Source organism: Phocoena sinus, chromosome 6 (genome assembly GCF_008692025.1).
Source record: "Phocoena sinus isolate mPhoSin1 chromosome 6, mPhoSin1.pri, whole genome shotgun sequence".
NCBI classification, from domain to species: Eukaryota; Metazoa; Chordata; class Mammalia; order Artiodactyla; family Phocoenidae; genus Phocoena; species Phocoena sinus.
Window position 1 is genome coordinate 9,087,017 of NC_045768.1, and position 19,949 is coordinate 9,106,965.

The 19,949-nt window shown below is 52.8% G+C and overlaps 1 protein-coding gene across 4 annotated transcripts in view; it reads right to left on the reverse strand.

Moving 5' to 3' along the window:
- MVB12B (multivesicular body subunit 12B) overlaps positions 1–19,949 on the reverse strand; it is a 189,187-nt gene that overhangs the window by 22,200 nt on the left and 147,038 nt on the right. For all 4 annotated transcript variants that reach the window (XM_032634524.1, XM_032634520.1, XM_032634523.1 and 1 more), the window contains 2 exons: positions 7,165–7,220; positions 4,554–4,613 (listed from right to left, as the gene is read on the reverse strand). In XM_032634524.1, the coding sequence (XP_032490415.1) occupies positions 4,600–4,613; positions 7,165–7,220 (70 nt within the window). In that variant the 3' untranslated portion in view covers positions 4,554–4,599. The remainder of the gene's footprint in view (positions 1–4,553; positions 4,614–7,164; positions 7,221–19,949) is intronic.

Genomic DNA, 19,949 nt, shown 5'->3' on the forward strand with positions numbered 1-19,949 from the left:
GGTAACCGAGACACAGGAATTATTTTAGAAGCTGCTGCCCGAACTGAGGAGCTGGGGAGCTCTCACCCTGGCTGCGATGGGGCGTCCATCAGATGGAGAAATAGGGGACTGCTTACAAGGGAAATAAAGAGTGGCTGAGACAGAGAATATTTATATGCCCATCTTCTCACTCCCAGAGAAGATGCTTCATCACGGGTCGGCTGCGAAATGACACTTTTCCCGACTCTTGAACACAGAGAACCTTTTGTTTGGGCAACAGGGAGGACGATAAGGGCTTCACTGGGACACAGCCCTCAGGGGTCACGGCCACCCTCCTGCAGAGCCAGACGGCTGCTCCCCGGGGCAAGGGGGCCAGGTCAGGGCCAGAAAGCACTCCCCGCCCACCGGCCCGCCCACTGCCGCCTTTGCTGCCGACAGCCGCCACTGGCCGCTCCCTGGTCGCCTCCCAGGGCGGAGGGGAGGTAAGCAAACACACACTCTCCTGCCTCGGGGTAATGTACACGGCAAAGCCCCTACTCTGAGCCTCAGAAGGTCACAGACGGCAGGAGATGTGGCTGCTAGAGGGCGGGGTTGGGCCGCAAGGAGGCTGGGCTCAGCGCTGGGGACCAGGAGAGGGACAGCTTCACAGCGGGAATTGGTTTACAACCTTGGCTTTTCCGCTTCAACAGCCCACGCCACCTGAGCGCATCTGAAGAATTTTTTCCCCCGTATCTGCCGGATGGCACGGGCACTGATTTTTATCGTGACCCTCCTTGGGGGCCTTTCATGAAACGTAACCAGGTGCTGCGCACACCACGACTGCCGGGGCCTCCCATCAGTGCCACAGCAGCAGCCTTGGGACCAGCACTCCGGCCAGGGTGGGATCCCTGGGCCTGCACGCCAACCTGAGGAGGGGGAGGCCAGGGGACTTGCCCCAGGGTCCAGCCTAGGTAGCAGATTTGGCATGCTACCCTGGGGGGCTCGACGCGAAAACTGTGTCCCTCCACTATGCTGTGTTGCCTCCATTGTCTACACTGTCCACAAACGTCCCTGCAGACACCCGGTATCTACACACCCGCGTGGCAGGCGGCTCCGGCCCACATGGCCAGCAAGCCTCGTCCCACCTTCCTGCTGGCGAGCCGAGGGGCACGCTCTTGCTTAAGCTTGTCAGATTCTCGTGTTGGCGGGCTGGAGGCGCACTGCCACCCACTGCGGGGAGGCGACACCTCATCTCTTTGCATCTGTTACTCAGTTCATGGCGGGTCCGCGCTGTGGTGATGAGGGCCGCTGGGGACAGCACTCCTGGGCTGGCTGTCGGTGATCCCTCGGGTCCCTAATCACCAAGCTCAAGGCTGATGGAGTGATGGGGCTTGTTCAGGGGGTGACCCATCCCCGAGGCTAAATGGTAGCGACAGGGCGCACACCGGCTAAAATTCAGAAGCATCCCCCAGGCAGGGCAGGGTGAGTGACGATCAAGTTGGCAGGAGAGCGGGCCCGCGCCAGTCCTGGACGGGAGGCAGCATGCTGCTTTTGGGGCGAGCACTCCCACTTCCTTTATAGCCGCGGTCACCCAAGCCCAGGTTTCTGCTGTGAGCTGAGGTGCCCCCACCTCTCTCAGGGGGCACGGACGGATAAGGGAGGGGAGCGCCTGCCCCAGACAAAGCAGCCCCCACTGATGCTGGGCTCTCCCCGCTGCTTGGGAATCCCAGGCGAGATCCAAGGGGGTGTTTGGGATGGGCAACGGGACAGTGCAGGTCATGGTCAGCCCTGAAGTCTCCCGCCTTCTTGGGGGAGGGCGCTTGGCTGTGTAAATGTGAGGAAAGCAAACCCCCAATGGAGCACCCCTGCCCCAAGACCCCTCCCCAAGCACATCCCCCTGCCCCCACCAGGGCAGCCAGACTGGGAATGGAAAGGGGCAAAATCATCCTGACTAGGGGGACCCCCAGCTACTCAGGGCCAACCCACAGAGCCCGAGTGTGAGGCAGGGGACCGTGGGCAAAGCTTCTCCTCGGCCTCCAAGCCTTGGAGCTATGCGGAGTTCAGCAGCTAAAAGGGGAAAGTTCAGTTTATTCACAGAGAAAATCCTCTGACCTTGCTGCAGAAGGAGGAGCCCGTTCACCAAAGTGTGTAGATGTCAATATACTAATCACCATTAAATGCACGTGGATGGCTGGCGGAAATAACTTTTAAATCCTCAGATTAAATAAAAATCTCCATAGCACCCGCGACTTCAGTGGTATTTGTAATGGTTTTACACCCTATTTAGTGTTTCTAACCTCTCCCCGTTTCCCTATATTTTCTTTAACTCTAATTTCTTTCAACAGAGAACACAGACGTGTGTTTTTAACTCATCACTGAAAACAAGGAAGCAAGCCAAGCTTGGTCAACGGGGCTGTCTCTGCTCCGCCACCAGCAAGAGGGCAGCTCGCCAGGCTGCAACAGGACAGACTTACACCGACTCTCCCTGCTTCCTGTGGACCAGGGGAACAGTAGTAACAATGCCCATGACCATGACAGCAGCCGCTGATAACTAACCGGGCAGTAGCCACAGCAGGTGCTGTTCTAAGCCACTTCCATGACTGTCTTGGTCAAACCCATAAGTGCTACAGGGCATTTTTATTACTATCCTGATCTTACAGAAAAGGAAACTGAGGCTCAGAAAGGTTAAGTGGAGGAACTGAGGATTCTGCCCCACCAGGCTCTGTTCAGAGCACCTGACATCAAGACGACACATTCAAACCAAACACATTTTTGGCCCTTTAGTGGGGAAGAGAATTAAGAGAACTTATGATGGTTTCCACCACATGTATTGGCTCTACACTGGGCTCTCTCCTATTTCACCCCGTCCTGGTAACCTGAAGGCCCAGCCGGGGTCAGAACCCAGGTCGACGGGCCTCCCAGGTACCACTGTCCCCATCAGCCCCAACAGCAGGACAGGGAGCAACAGACTTAACGTCATAACGGAGCGGATTTGGAGTATGACACGCTAGGTCTCAATCTTGTCTTGGGTATTATTATTATTTCACCTCTCAGTCTCAATTTCTGCCCCATGAAATGGGGAGGAACAATGCCACCTGGTCAACTTGGGGTGAGAATCGGTGATGACAGAGGTAAAGCCCAGGCCCAGAGCAGAGCATGTAGCAGGTGCTTCAATGAACGGGGCTCTGGTTACAGCCCAGGAGGATGGGCGGGGAGAGAAGGGGCGACATTCACAGCTGCCCAGTCTCTGGCACTCACCACCTACCCCACCTACCCAGGGTGATGGGCAACTGCTGTCCACAGTGCTTCACACATCTATCCATTTCGTGTTCGTGAGACAGGTTCTACTGTTATCCTGGCTTTAAGCAGAGAGGGGGCATGACCACCCGACCCCCATGCGCACCCCATAACGTCTGTGTGACCTTGTCCGTCCTGAAAGGTCACAGGCCACGCATGGCCCTGCTTCACCGCCTGCAGCCAGAGCAGGTCCCGGCAAAGGCATTCCACATAGGCTCGCTGGCGCCACCCTGTGCGGGACCCCAAGCAAAGGCAGTCTGTAAGCGGACGGCCGCCTCAATTTTGAGCAACATTGACCTGGGGCTCCATGCACATGTATATTTCTGGTGTGGTAGCCAGACATTCTTTTTCCTAAGTTTACCCCCACCCCCCAAAATCTACAGATGACAATCACGTTGGTTTTTATGATTTACTGAAAATCAAAGACAAAAGGGGACTTTTTTGTCTTGTTTTTGCTATGACAGGTTTAGAAATTTGTTGTACTACATTGATTCAATTTTCCTGGATTTCAGCCATCTTTCAATAATGCAACCTGCTTCTGCAAGCTGGGTACACAACAGAAAACCCAGAGGAACTGAGAATACTGAAATGGTTCTACCATTTCCATCTTTGAGACAAATGTGCCTCTCAGAGGAGAGCTGGCTGCAAGCATGTGACCGCTTAACAACCGTCTACACGTGAAAGACGACACACATGCTAACACTGTCTTATGAAAGTGGGGAGACCACCGGCAGATCTGACCTCTAGCTTGATTCCATTATCTCAACTCTCTTTCTTCGGAGTTGCCACATGTGCTCCAATCCTGGGTTTCTTTCTTTTTTATTAGGAAAACATCCAAACTCTTTCGAAACAGGCTGCCAAGTGGGGTCTGGCTATCAAGCACAAGGGAATGTACCGTGATCCTTCCTCTAAATCACAAAGAGCCTCTGACATTTCCCCAAACTCCTACTGGTGGCAAATAATAAAACAGAAGGAGGAAAAACCAACTCTGCACCCACACCCCAACCTCTACCTTCTTTACGCCATGACATTCTAAAAAAAAATGAAGCAGAATTGATTGTTCCGTGCATCATGTAAAACCTTCTGTCTTATTACTTTAAGTAATATACACATTAAAAGTGAGTTTCTTTTTCTCAGAATAAACTTGAATGAAATGAAAGTATTTTTCTCAGAGGGTCACCCCACACCTAGGTCCCTCCTGTTCCTGGAACACAAACCCTAATGGGGATGGGAGACCCTGGGTCCAGTGAGTGATGACCCAGGCCCCCCACCTGTCCCACTCTGGGAAGCTTGCTTACCTCTTTTTCAATTTCTGCCAGAGATTTGATGGTGATTCCCAAGAGATCAAAGGGCTGCATCTGAAAATACAGATCAAGTCATCCTTTTAAACGGCTGGAAAAATGCTTCTTCACATTTGCTCTTATTCACAATTGTGACACTTCAAACCCCCTTGTGATCTGGCGTTTTCTCCACTCCTTTTCCATGGAAACCATCAGTGTGACTAGAGTGACGAGTGAGGGTAAATGGACCAGTAGCAGGAGCAGACTCAGAAAACCTGGCCGTCACCGGGGTCCCTTCTGGTGGGGACCCCGGCCTAGGCACCTGTCTACAGCACTCGGGGGGGTGGGTCACGGCTCTCCTGAAAGACCATGACTGTCACCAATAATTTCTGCCTCTTGTCTCTCCCTGCCCACAGGAAAAGCCAGTGTGCTCTTTCTGCAGCCGGGGGGATGGAGGTGCCCACGGCTTCCCCACACCGCCCTGACATCCGCGTCTGTGTGCTGGAACGGGTCTAAGGAACTCCACGAGGCAGGCAGCCAATCTTCTGCCTGGGACTCCTTGGCATCAGAGAAGGAGCTGGAGGGAATTCCAGGTCTTTGAAAATGCAAGGTAAATGAAGTAACTGCCCATCAACTGTTGTTTAAGAAGTCAGTGGTGGTGGAAAATGGTAACACTGCATTTTAATGGGTATTTCTGTAACTTCATAGAGATGGGGACCTTTCTTTAAAAACGCTGGCTTTTCCAGACAGCGTGAAAAATCAAATGCACACGGCAACAAGAGTCAGCTGGAGGCCCAGAGAAGCCTGGGCTGAAATAATGCACGGTGAGGGGTGGAGGGAACCTGGTCTCTGAGGTCCCTGGTCCGAGTCCCCTCAGGGATCATCAGTGGTCTGTATTCCCGAGAGGTACCAGCCCAGCCTTCTGCAGCCCAGGCCGGCAGCTGGCAGCCGGGGATGAACAGGTGAAACCTGAGAATCTCTGACAAAACCCCTGGGCCTTCGGTTCTGAACTGCAGCCCGGAGGCGGGGGATTTCCTGGGAGGGGTGGTAGAAAGAGGCCGGCTCTGAGCCCAAGGACCCGGATTCTAACTGGGCTCAGTGCCCCTTCGTGATGCGGCAGCCGCAGGTTAATCACGCGAGCATTTCCTCTCCGGTTACAAAGCATTGCGGGCGGGCCCTGCCGGCTGGGCTGCTGAGATTAAACGCAGAAGCGCAGGGAAGCGCTTGCACTGGGCTTGGCCCGAATCCGCCTGCCTGAGCACTTGCTGAGTCGGCAGAGCCCGATCTTGGGACAGGGCCACCGAGTTAGGCACTCAGCTCCTGGGGCTGCTCTGCCAGTAGCCACAAAACAGTTTGGCTTTCTCCTGCTGCCAGCCCGAGTGGTGCGAGAGCGGGGCTGCCTGCCTGAGCGGCCCGGGATCCAGCAGAGGTCCAGCTGTCGTATCATTAGGCTCTAACTGCCCCACTAAACTTTCCTGATTGGAGCCGGTGTGCAGGACAGAACAGCCTCTCCGAGGGAGTGGGCGGGAGAGGCGCCAGCATCTCCATGGCAACGCGGCCAAGTGGAGTCAGCTGAAGTTACTCATGCTCCGTAGGTCAAGTCACGAGCGTTTTTCAAGATTAAGCTGCTTACCAGAAGGGTTCAGAGAAGGCCTATTATATTTCATGAAAATGGAAACTCCAGTGCAGGTCAAATCGCGAGCTGGGTGGTTTTAAGCTGGGTCCAAGAAAAACACTGAAGGATTCTTTAGCTGGTGCCTAAACTAGGGCCTTCATGTTTATTAGCTACTCAAAGCAAACTTCTGCAGAAAGGATTTTAAAAAGCCCAGAAAGCAGTCTACTGAGCCAGCATGGACCAGGCCTGCACAGCTGAGGGAGGGCCACTGCCACACTGGGGGACAGGCACCACCGGAGAGAGGGCACAGGGGTGCCAGGGGGGGCCCGCAAAGCTGTGCATGCTGGGTGCCTCTCACGATCTGGGTTCTGGCCTTCAGACCCAGCTAGCTCACTCAATCCCTCTGTCACTAAAGATGGCTCAAGGGCCCAGCCTGGCCTCAGTTGCCTCACGTGTATCATAGGGTCCGTGCTAGCCTGCAGTGGGTGGGAGGCCCACAGCCGCAGGGCACCCTGCACTAGCGGGCCCAGCCCTGCCACTCCGATGCCTGCGATTTAGAGCAGAGAACGTGGTCATCACGGAATGCGGCAATGACAATGGGGAAGTGAGGCAGCTTTCTTTCTGCTAGACAGTGACTTTGTTAAATAAAAAATAACAGAAATTAGTAAGGTGAGCTTGGAAAGCAAGAACATTTACAGCCGGTGAAGTTCAGTACAATTTACCATCACATTTGAATCAAAAAGTCTTGGCTGTGTCTGCGTCTGAGTATGTCTGCTAGTCTGTCTCGCTCCCTCCCCACCCTCATCCCTTCTTTCACTTCTCAAGCACCCACTACGGGCAGCACTAGCTGAAGGGGCCCAGGGAGGAACACGACCCACTTCCGGCTCTCAGGCAGCCCTGCTGTAGGCTGCAGGGCTGAGCTTCCAGAGGCGGGGAGAACACAAGGACAGCAGTGATTCTGGCAGGGGAAGGGGAGTGGGGCAGAAGGGGAGGGCGATCGTGCTTAAAACTTACACTTTCTGGAACACAAGAAAACTTCTCTGAAATCATAAATGGCACACCATCCATTGCTGCAAAAGAAGAAAAAAAGAGAGGAAATGGCATTGCAGACACCACTAATGTTCAGCACCTTGAGATACTGACACAGACACTACAGGCCGGTCAGGGCTGGAGCCGGCCGACACGTGCACAGGTGAGTGGGGCCGAGGGCAATGGGTGCCCAGGTACCATTCCTGCTCCCGGGAAGGACACACACCTGGTGAGCGAGGCAGACGCACCGCCGAAGTGCAGACGAGCTGTGAGAGCAGGGAAGGGTCCAGAGCCCACCCGGGGTCCAGCCTGTAAGCGGTGGGAGCCACCGAAGGGCTGGTGGCAGGACAGAGGCGCACGAGGGCTGAGGGGACACTGCCGGGCTCGGCGAGGAGGTGGGCAGTAAGCGTGTTCCTGAGATGTCCTTCCAGCTGAGCCTGATCACAGCCAGGCTGTCAGGCTCCCGGGAAAGGTCCAGGTTGGAGGAAGGAGTGGTTCTGGAGTCAGACAGCTGGGTTTGGACCCTGGCCACGGCTTTGGGTGTTGGGGGTCCGCCTGCCGATGCAGGGGACACGGGTTCGTGCCCCGGTCTGGGAAGATCCCACATGCCGCGGAACGGCTGGGCCCGTGAGCCATGGCCGTTGAGCCTGCGCGTCCAGACCCTGTGCTCCGCGACGGGAGGGGCCACAGTAGTGGGAGGCCCGCGTACCGCAAAACAAACAAACAAACAAACAAACAAAACCCGGCACGGCCTGCGGAGGAGTAGGTGTGAGCGGGCTGTGTGTGAGGCTCCGCCTCCGGCGCCCAGGTGCTCCGCAGGCGGGGCTGCGCGGCCACCATCGCCGGCTCCTGGTCCGCTTTCCTGGGCTGAATCGCGGCTCCCCTGTCTCCTCAGTGTTAACAGGACACCGAAGGGGCGGGAATGGGTCCCCAGCAAAGGAAAACGGGGCGGGGGTGTGTGTTCATTGGTTCAGTTCCTTTCCCACAGCCCCGCGCCCACCGAGTCCCCAGGTCATCGCTGTCAAATCACGACCGGGAGCTGCCTCCCCGAGCGCGCCCTCTCCCGGGAGGAGCGGAATAATGACGTCAGTATGGAAACCTCGGCACACGGAGGAGCACTTCGCACTGGACGGAGCGTGACGCCGGTACCCCGCAGCGTGAAGGCCAGGCAGCCGCGGGCCGTGGGGCGGGTGGACGCTTCTCCTGGGGCCCGGCTTCGCCCTCAGGTCTGAGCAGAGGCCAAACCAGGCCTCCCTGGTCCCAGCCACTGGCGTGGCGTGGAGCGTCACGCCGAGGGCAGTGGTTTTCTGGTAAATTGTGGTCACAGGAAGAAACGGAGTGATGAGTTCCGTGGGAAGCGATCATCTCTGCCTCCCCCGACATCTAAGATGGGGCCCTCTCTGGTACACAAGTGGTGGACAATTTTTTTTCAGTCCTAAGAAATAAGAGTCACAGAAGCAGAAAGAAGGAAATAAGAGAAAGAAAAGAAAGCTGGGACAAAGCCTCTCTGATCAGTAAGATGAGCCACATGTCTCATTTTAAGCTACATTCACAATTTCTGGGAAGATAAAAATGGAAACTCCTCTGGTAAGTTTGAGGAAAAAGCAATAGCACAGCTGGCCGCAGCTGCTGCGCTGGAAACCTCCTCCTCTCCCGGGAAGCCTGCTTGGCCACGGGGCTCCGACAGAGACGTCTGTGGTCAGAGACCTCACATCACGGAGGCCCTGCAACCTGCCCTCACTGCCTGGAAGAGGACCAGCTAAGCACTGGGGACAGTGTGACAGCTCCCTAGAAAGGCAGGGGAAAGCCCACAGTAACCTTAACACAGTACAGCACACACGCAAATATACTAATGAAATCTGAGCACCTATGCTCACTTACAGCTGGGACAACCCATCCCTGAACAGATGATCCCTGAAAGGCCACGACGCCTTCTAGAAAGAGCAGGACCAGGCCCACCCAGGACCCAAGGAGAGGCCAAGCTCCCTTCCCAGAAGTTGCCACCGTGCCCTCAACGTGGCTGGGAGTCAAGGCTCACCCCATGCGGCACTCTGACCCCAGCCCCCCTTCAAAAGCCACGGAGGCAGGAAAGCATGCAGCACTGACAGCATTTCGGATCACTCACAGATTGGGGGTCAGAGCCCACACAGGCGCCAAGCAGTGACTCCTGTCTTTGGCCCTTCCATGAGGTATACATGAAATTTCTGAGAGCAAACCTGCTTCTTCCACACCAGGGCCTTTCACGGTTTTGACAACATTACCAGTCCCTCCCCAAGTGTCTAGCTGGCCCTTCTACCAGCTCCTTCCCATCAGACCGACGGGCCAGGAGGTGGGCTTGTGTGCAAACAGCCCCATCAGACCCATCATGGTCTTTTCGAAGCCACTCTTTCCTTGGCCATCCCCCTCACCGTTAAGGCACCGCCCCCATCCTGGCCACCCCAAGTCAGGCGCTAGAAGCCACAGCCTACTTTACTTCTTCTTCAGATTCTCAAAGCCCCCTGTTGTCACCTGCCCTGGCCCTGTCACTCTCTGCTCTCTGCGCATGTGTCTGCACAAACGCACCACTTTCCCAGCTTCTCTCTGCCCAGGAGACAGACGGCAGGGCCCAGGGCAGAGCTCCCTTCCTGCGCTCGGGAAGCAATCCGACCCAACGCTGGAGAGCGGCTTCCAGTGAGCGCATCTTTGGCCACATCACTAAGCGGAGAACCCTGCTCGTTCATTCACTAGGCTTTCTGCCTTTGGTGTTTAAAGACCTCCTTAGTGTCTGGGGGTTTCTGGTAAGATATGGTGAAGATCTCCGTTCTCCCTGGTGACAGCTGTTTCCATCCAAATGTCAACACATGTTCAGAGAACCGGTGTTCTGACAAGGTGGTAAGTAAGTGACCTGCAAAGGCCCGACTACCCCGGGAAATGAGAGACCTGGGGAGCACTGGGCGAAACTGAGGAAGGCTAGTGACCCCTGCCCAGTGTGAGGCTGGCAGTCAAGCCTGCACACAAAGGGAAGAGACAGGAGGATTTCCAAGGCGGGGTGCTTACGGCCCCTCTGCACAGGATGCCCCTCCCCTTCACCCTACGTCCACCCACCGCCATCCCTCTGGGATCCGCTCAGAGTGGCCCCCTGGGTGCCTAGCCAGGGCCGCATCTCCTTTCTCGGCTGAGGGTCCTGGCCATCCACGTGTGAGTCACCTCTGCATTCCTGTCCCAGCCCAGGGGTTTCCTGGGGTGCTCAGCAACCCTCATAATGGGGCTCCAGCCTGGGGACATTTGGAGAGAACAAAGGGAATACGCCTTCCCGAGACTGTCTGCGAAGCAAGAGGCAGCAGTGAGGGTGGCCCTCCAGACTGTGGGGCTGATGCCCTCCGGACAGGGTTTAGCAGCAGAGGAGATGGCGTGGAGATCCACTCGGACCTAATCTGACCTCAAGGGAAGCTGGGAAGGGAGAGAGATGCGAACTCGGGGATAAGTTACCACTTTATCTTAGAGTTCAGGACAAAAAGATGGGCACAGCCAGATTCTCCTTGTATCCTAGACAGCAGGCTTTAACAATCTTGGAAGAAAAGAGTCCATAGGATCCCAGGGGCTGAAGTTTCTGAACGGGAGCTGGCTCAAGAGGAACAGTCGCCATGGTGACACGCCCCGAGTCCCTGGGAAGGGGAGCCAGTGAGAGTCTGCGAAACAGATGATATGCCAACCAAGTTCCACTTATTTAAAAAATCGAATATAGCCAGGATTATGGTAGGCTGAGACGAACATGGATTTCAGCAAAGCACCTGACAAGCTTCCCCTGTTACCTATATGGACAAGATGGATAAATACAGCTGGACAATGTTAAGGGTAGGAGAATCCATAACTGGCTGGACTAGACGTTCAAGAAGCTGATTAATAAATTGATGTTGACCTCAAGTGACCTCCCTGGAGGGTGCCCAGGGCGCTATCAATTACTCTAATGAAGACACGCATAGTGGGCTTATTATCCACTATGTGGCTGATGAGGACAGTCTACAAACTGGATAACAGAAGACCAATAAAGATCTCAAAAAGCTGGAGTCACGGGCTAAATTTAACAGATGGAATTTACTAAAGGTCAGTGCTAAGTCCTGTACTTTAAGTCCAAAACACCAACTGCGTTAGATGGAATGAAAGAGATGTTCATGCTGGAATAACAGCAGAAGACATGAAAAAAGACTGGTCTGTAGTTGAACAAGTCAACAGCGTGGCTTGACTGTTTAGAAAGGGGGAGGGATGGCACTGTAAGGGACAGTGCAGCAGTCCTGGTGCCAGGGTGAGGGAGCTGCCACCTTGGTCTGCTCTGGGCTCAAGGGAGGGGTTCAGTGCTGGGACCGCACTCTCAGAGGGTCGTCCTGGGCAGCCTGCCAGAGGGTGAGGGACCTGAAGCCAGCCCACAGGAGGGAAGGGGAGAAAGCCGTCAGACCTGCTGCTCCAGGAAGGCCTGATCCCGTCCACTTTTGTTCATCGTTGCACCCCACCTGGTACCCGAGAGCCCAGCGCCATGCCTGGCACATGGGAAGTGCAGCGAGATGGGGTTTGGTCCAGATACGAGAGGCCTTGAAGGTGAATGTGGTCAAATGTCTGCACATGTTCTCAGAGCTGTCACAGGAAGAGGGGCTAGAGAGACGGGGCATGATTCAGAGGGGGGGGGACCCTGCCCTCCTCGGGGAAAGGCAGAAGGCAGGACCAGCAGAACCGGCTGCAAAGGTCCAGGTGGACGGCCGCTGGGAGGGATTTTATGTGTTGGTAGAAAGCTGATCTGTGGGACTGCTAAATCCCCTTCTAATCCCATGACATCCATTTCTCTTCTCCTTATCTGGGCAGCCTTTCCATATCTCAAGATATCTAGAGGTATGCCAAACATAATTCTTAAAATCAATGGCACACATTTTTCAGGCATTCCAAAAGAAGTTCACAGATCATTTCCATCCGGGCTCCTTGTGGGGAGCCACGTTTACTTCCTTCCTTCCTTGTTTCCCGAGCTGAGGCCAGCGTTTCGTCCTCACCGTGATCCTCCTTCTAGCCTTCAGCCTGCTGCCGAGTCCTACTCGGAGTGACGTGCAGTGGAGGGGCTGGAGGGAGAGCCGTGACGAGGGGGCAGCTCTCATGGAGCCACTGCTCAGGGGGTATGTGTGCGCCCCCCAACCGGCCCTCCCAGTCAGCCTGGGGTTCTACAGGGTTCTCACATGGACACGGCCTGACCGATCCACGGTCACAACTCAGAAGCAGGACACAGGAGTCTTGTCTTTTCCTCACTGGCGCCAAAGGCGGCATTCCCGGGACCCAGAGCAGTCCGCTCTCCAGGCTCCTCGGTTCCCTTAAACCTTGGCTGGAACAGAACTTCTCCCCTAGCCCAGTTCTAGGCTAGAAAGAGAGAAAAGGAAAGGAAACCACATTTACTGACCACATACTAGAGAGCGAAGGTGCACCAAATAACGTAACCCTCAAAATGATCACGTGCAAGTTACATTTAAGGAAACCGAGGCTGCAGGAGTTACGACGACGTAGCTTGATGGGGCCAGGATTCAAGTCCAGAGCCGTGGGTGTGGCGCTGCCATGGGTGTGGCAGGGAGGAGGGGTCTGAATTCCAGGGGGCAGCACGTGTGGCGAGAGCCAGTCTCACCTCTCTGAGCCTTGGCCACCCTGCCTGCAAAGCAGGGACGACACAGCCAGCTGTCCTAGGAGGTACTGTGAGGGCTGGAAGGGGCCCACAGCCAACGTGGGCTTCTGCTACAGTCCACAGCCCCGTGCCAGGCAGGCTCCCTTTCAGGACCAGGACAGTGCTTTCTTCACCGTCTTCCTTTCTTTTCCTTTTTCTATTTTATTTTTTGGTGGCAGTTTTAACAAAACGCTGATCCTCTGCACCGAGCGAGCGGCGCAGAGCAGATGAAAGCGAGGATGTGCCGTGGGCTCCGTGGCGCAATTAGCATTCTCCTAAACAAACGAGCTTCAGCAGAGCTGTAATTAAGCAGGCCTGTAATTAAGTATATGCCCTTTATCATAACGATCATGCTGAAAAATGGCATGATGCATGGAACTCTGTTATTAATGCTGTAATCCCAAACTGAAGTGCGAGTACATAGAAATCAGTGTGTCAGGCCTGTCACCAGAGTGTTTGTAAAATACATTAAAGAAAAAAGCCGGGAAACAATGAGCTCATTCAACTGTTCTTTTTACAATCAGGCTCTACAAGTCAAGAGGATTGTGAATGCTTACAGAATCTGCAACGTTTAAACAAATAAAGCTCTAATCTGCTACTGTATCAATACCACCCCCTATTCTAAAGAAGAAAAGGAGGGGGGGTGATTTTTTTTTTCCCCCCAACTGACCGGGATACCTGCCTTTGCTTTCCTAGGGGAAGAAGTCCAATTTGCGTGCCGTATCTGTTTGGACATAAAATTGGATTTCGGCTTTTGCACAGACAGCTCTGCCATGAATCTCTAGGAACGCTGCCTGGTAAGGGGATGGGGTCACAGCTCCTGCGTACAGCAGCTACTGTGTAACTGTACTTGCCAAGGCAATCCCTCAGAGCCTTCCCTTGATTCTCCCCTCCAAATGCACACCCCTGGACTTCTGAGGGCTCAGGACAAACCCACCGCTGACCAGCTCCCAAAGGCACCGGGCCAGGACCAGCCCATCACCTTGGTCAGGCCTGCCGATTCCTTCCTCAACGAGGAAATACTCCGATCGATACATGCGTTAATTTCAACGCACTTGATAAAGAGATTCGTAAAGTCATGCGGTAAGAAACTGTAAACTTTTTAAAAAGACTCCATTACTAGCATCTCAATTGTTGTCTGCTTCCAGTTGCCACGTGGTGTTAAGTGAGCTTGGTCATGGTTCCTCAGAAGTCCTTGCAGAGATGAGGGAGAACAACGTGGCTTGCTGGCAGGCAGTCATTTTCAGAATAAAATTGAATGCAGTTGGAATGGTAGGAGACCTGTAATTCTGTGGACCTGCTTGGGGCTCAGAGCTGTAAATAATCAGTAACCTGGCCCTTTCTTCTCCCCTTTCCTGCGGCCTTTCAAAGGTTCTTTACAATTTGTGATGGGAAAAATGCCAGCAACTCTAGATCTCAAGGCCATTTCTCAAAACTCATTTGTAAACCAAAACACCAAGCCCGGTTCGGCTTTCCTGGTGATTTCACTTTGGAGATATTCCTTGGAAGACATTTGTAGATGCCCCAGAGCTGTCTGCTAGGTGACATTCCAACTGAGTTTACACAAGGCCCACAACTTCCTTCTAGATCCCCAAAGTAATTTGTTTTGCCACGTTATTCATAAGCCAAAAGGAGTGATTTATCAGCCACGGCAAGAGCCTCCCGAGTCCCACGCATGAGGTGGCTCCGAGGAAGGAAAGAGGGGCCTTACGCGTGTGAGCACCCTGGGGCCTGGGCAAGTCACTTAGCCTCCGCGTCTGCCTGTCCTCGGTGAAGGGGGACAGCCACGGCCGCTCCGCAGCATGGCCGATGGGAAGAAACCAGAAGGGGCCAGGGGCACACCAAGCAACCCACTGCTTCTTCCGAGGAGCGAGTTCAGGTCAGGCCCTCTGCCCCATCTCTGACTTAGGACAAGCGTTCAATCTCTCTGTGCCTGATTCTTTGACTGCAGAAGGAAGGAAATCATACCTGGATTGCTGGGAAGTTTAAATGAGATAAAAGCATAAGGCTCAGCAGGTCATGGAAGCAACCTAAATGCCCATCGACAGACGATTGGATAAAGAAGATGTGGTGCACATATACAAAGGAATATTGCTCAGCCATAAAAAGGAACGAAACTGGGACATTGTTGAGACGTGGATGGACCTAGAGACTGTTATACAGAGTGAAGTAAGTCAGAAAGAGAAAAACAAATATCGTGTATTAATGCATATATGTGGAATCTAGAAAAATGGTACAGATGAACCGGTTTGCAAGGCAGAAATAGAGACACAGATGTAGAGAACGAACGTATGGACACCAAGGGGGGAAAGTGGGGGTGGGATGAACTGGGAGATTGGGATTGACATATATACACTAATATGCATAAAACAGATAAGTAGTAAGAACCTGCTGTATAAAAAATAAATAAAAATTTTTAAAAAAGCATAAGGCTCAGGTACAAACTAACTGCTCAGCAACTGTCATCATCGCGGCACTAGAGGAAAAGCCCTTCCAAGGTAGACCTTTCTCCTCTCCCTGCTTTTACATAAAAACACAAGCGCATCCACATTAAATTATGTAACCCGAGGCTGTAACTCCTGATCCAAAGGCTTTTGGAGGTGCGGAAGCGAAGCCTACCCAGGAGGGCTTCCCTTGGTGTCCGGACCATGGCTCTCCTGGCATCTGCCATCCCTTGAGCTGTCATAGGTCAAGCTCAACGGCAGGAGCAGGGCCCAAGCTGGGCCCAGGTGCTAAATGTCCCCTGGAAAAGAGCCCCCAAAGCAAAGAGAAGAAAACTGCCCCTGGGCATCAGGAGGCTAATTCACCAGGTTAGTCAGAATCACCATACTCTTCAAATAGAGGCGCCTTCACACCATAAACGAATATTCTCTGAGGTTCTACTTCGCATGGGTAATTAGGAAGCCCTCCCCCCCATTTCTCTGGACACCCCCCCCCCCCCCCGCCAGGCCTCCAAAACACGGAGCACCTGACACCTTCCACGTCCCCACATCCTGGGAGGAAGCTGAGGGCCCTCCAGCCCTCCTACACCCCTCCTTCTGGAGTAACCGCCCAGGGGGCCCCATGGGCTTTGTAGCAGGACGCCTCGTGGGTCTCTGCTGGGAGGCGGGAGCCCACAGAGGCTGGGCCACGTGCCCCACAGGGACTCTAGATATATGAAGGAGAACATCCTCACTCTGCTACAGAAATGCATTTTAAAACTTTATGAGCACTTAATGGCTTGGGGCAGAGACCAACTGCATTTTGCTCAAAGTAAAGATAAAATCCAATTAAGTGAGACTTTTCCTTGTTGGCTGTTGAGGGGCTCCTGGGTAAGTCACCATCACTATGTGTTCACACCTGCTTCCCCAGTGCACATGCACAGAAACTCCTCGGTGAGCTCGAGACCAACAAAAAGGGCTTTGGGTGTGCAGAATAAAAAGCTGAACCGAGGGGCCAACACAGGGCTATTGCCACCAGGCACATTCCTGGGGAGGCAGGCATGGTCTAAACGCACTGTCCTCCTGCGACTGAGGCAAAGCCTTGATGGGGACGGGACAGGCCTGGGCAGGGGACGGGACAGGCCTGGGCAGGGCTCGGGCCCCAGTGCAGGAAGATGCACTTTCATTTCCAGAGCTCTTTTCACCTTCTCAAAACCAACTAATATATTTTTAAGTTTTATTTTTTTTAACCCCTCAAAAAATGAATACATTCTCTAAAGAAACAATTCTAATAGTCCAGCTACGTTAAGCACCCCTTGACTCCAGAGCCACATCTCAGGGGTCTCCTCGGGGGAAGAGCCGGGGTAGTGGTCTGTGCACAGTCCTTGGGGTTCCCCCCCCAGCTCATTTCCTATGGGCTTATGTATATGTTTGCATGTACAGAAGAAATGCAGGATTTTCGGGGGTATGTGTTTGTGTTTTTAATAAAAATAGCATCACAGCATAACTGTTCTGCAACTTGCTTTTTTCACCTGTCAGAGGGTTTCCGTGTCGGGGTAGCTACAGATCTATCTCAGTCTTTGTTACACTTGCACAGAAGTAAGGGTGCGGCGACAACCGAGCGCCAGCTCATAAGGAGCCTTGATTGCCATTTAAAGTGGCCTGAATGTCCCCATGAGGCCCCTAGGGAGCCGCTGTAGGGATTTTGAGCTGGAGAGTGACACACTATTTGTATTTGAGGGATGCCTCCTAGTCCAGGCACATGGGAAGGAGTTAGGCTGGAGGCAGGACCACCAGGAGGAGGTTCTGACAGTAAATCAAGGGGGGCTGCTGGCCTGGACTAGGCCTCTGACAGTAGGAACGGAGGAGAGGGGACGCATGGAGGAATGTTTAGATGGCAGAATCCAGGGATCCCACAATGGGCTGTGGAGGGGTAAGGGAGGAGCAGAGGAGTCAGGGGCGTCTGAGGTTCTGCCTCAAACAGCTGGGAGAAAGGGGTGCCAGGCACGGATGTGGGGGCCAGTGGGGTGGAGTCGGAAGCGCGGGGATGAGCCGGTGGGTTCCATTTTGGATGTGTCAGGTTTGAGGGGCTTTTGAGACATCCAAGGGAAGACCCTGGCCGACACTGGTGGGAACACCACGACCAAGAATGTAAGACTGGTTGGTGAGGACTGCCCGGATGCAAGTACAGAAGTGATCCCTGACGGAGCGACTGGGAGTTACCAGCATGGTGATAACCAAGGACACGAGAGGAGGGAAGATGTTCTGGAAGAAAACACGTGAGGATAGAGGCAGGCCCAGGACGAACACTGAGGGATGCTGACAGTTAACACTCAGGTTGAGGAAGAGAAGTTGGCAAAACAATGGGAAGAAGATTAGAAGGTACTCGGTGATGATGGATCAAAAAATTGGAGGTGTTAGTATCAACTTGGTTTTAATAAGCAGATCTATGTCTGTGAGTCTGTTTCTGTTTTGTAGATAGCTTCATTTATGCCATATTTTAGATTCCACATATAAGTGAAGTTATATGGTATTTCTCTTTCTTACTTCACTTAGTATGATAATCTCTAGGTCCATCCATGTTGCTGCAAATGGCATTATCTCATTCTTCTTTATGGCTGAGTAGTATTCCATTATAGAAAGAACAGACTTGTGGTTGCCGAGGGGGAGGGGAGGAGGGAGAGGGATGGACTGGGAGTTTGGGGTTAGTAGATGCAAACTATTACATTTGGAATGGATAAACAACAAGGTCCTACTGTATAGCACAAGGAACTGTATCCGATCTCCCTGTATAAACCATAATGGAAAAGAATATTTAAAAAAAAGTATACATATATATATATATATATGTATGTATAATTGAGTCACTTTGCTCTACAGCGGAAATTAGCACAACACTGAAGATCAACTATACTTCAAAAAAGGAAAAGCAGGTATACGTGTAGATACATGTAGATACGTATATGTAAATACACATGTACATTTACATGCACGTGTATGTGCTCCAACACACACACGTAATATATTTCTATTTGCTGAGGCCCTAGAAGCAATGGCACCTCGAGAGTGATGAGCATACCCAGTGCCCAGCTTTTGGTTTCCAGGATTCTCCTTTCAAAGAAATAGGGCTCTTTGGAGAAATGGCTGATTCAGCACTGAGCAGGGAAGGAACACACCTGGGACATCTTGTTGCACCAGAAAGTAAAGACGTGCTCTAAGAATCGGGGAAATGCATCAGAGGGACACAGGAGCCAGGGCTCCCAAGGGCTAAATATGGAAAAAGTTTGAGCATCAAAATAAATAATGATAAGAATGAGTAAGAATCCATTGGCCACATGAATACACACAAACTGGGGATAAGGGAAAGCTCTTCCTTATAATAAAATGCCAAGTAAGAAATACTGAAGGATGGAGTTATAAAATGAATGGATGCTAAAACTAGTAGGTGAAAATCTGATGAGGAATGAGCTATTTACATAGTCCTGAAGTATTTCCCACAAATTACATATTAATTACAAAAGGAAAAAAAGAAATGTCACAGTGAAGAAACTGGGCACACAGCGCTTCAACCACGTGATCCCAGCTAATTTTACCAATGCTGGGTCATGCCAACATCACGGACCTCCTGATATGATGCACTGAGAATAAATACGTGTTGAATAAATAACAGTGACGAGAACCGTTCTGGGAGTCAGGGGGCCCACGTGTAGGCCAGTCAGGTCTCAATGTCCTCATCTGTGAGTGGACGGCTTGGGCCACATCAGCCACTCGGCTGGGGCTCATCTGGCAACTTTAAAAAATTATTACTGCTGCCTGTTGTTCCTCCCCCAGAGGTGCTGATTTACTTGGTCTGAGGGTGGACTCTGGGATCCCAGGTGAGAATGTGTGCAGCGAGGTCTGTGCAGCCCTGGGCCATCAGATGATCTCAAAAATCCCTCCCAAGCAGCCGCACAGCACAGGGAGATCAGCTCGGTGCTTTGTGACCAGCTAGAGGGGTGGGATAGGGAAGGTGGGAGGGAGGGAGACGAGACGCAAGAGGGAAGAGATATGGGGACATATGTATATGTATAACTGATTCACTTTGTTATAAAGCAGAAACTAACACACCATTGTAAAGCAATTATACTCCAATAAAGATGTTAAAAAAAAAAAAATCCCTCCCAACCCTGACATTCTCAGTCTCACAAACCATAACAATCACCGTCAGTATTAAATACGCGTTGGTGATTTGAGACCCAGATTTAAACCTCAGAAGATACAACGTACAAAATCCACCACGGTTGGCCCATCTTAGGTAACGTGATTTCTCTAGCCCTCCTCTAGATTCTACTCAAACAGCCTTCTCAAAAGCAACGATCAGGAAGAGTTATAGCAGATTCTGGGCCAGATGCCTCCCCTCCCCACCCCTGGAGTCAAAGGGCAAGGAGAGAAGGTGTCCCAGGGCGTCCAGGTGTCTACAGCCAGCGCTGACCCACGCTCCAGAGAGCACTGCACCAGGGGCGTCCGTCCAGGGAACAGCGTCAGGGCACTTACACACCTGCCCTCTTAAACCTCCCAGCAGCCCCGTGGGTGTCGCCATCCCCACTCTGCCAAAGGGACCTGAAGCCCAGGAGATGGGGCATGGTCAGGGCCGCAAAGCTGGTACAGAAAGGAAGCTTTTCCAATCCACTGTCTTCCCACCA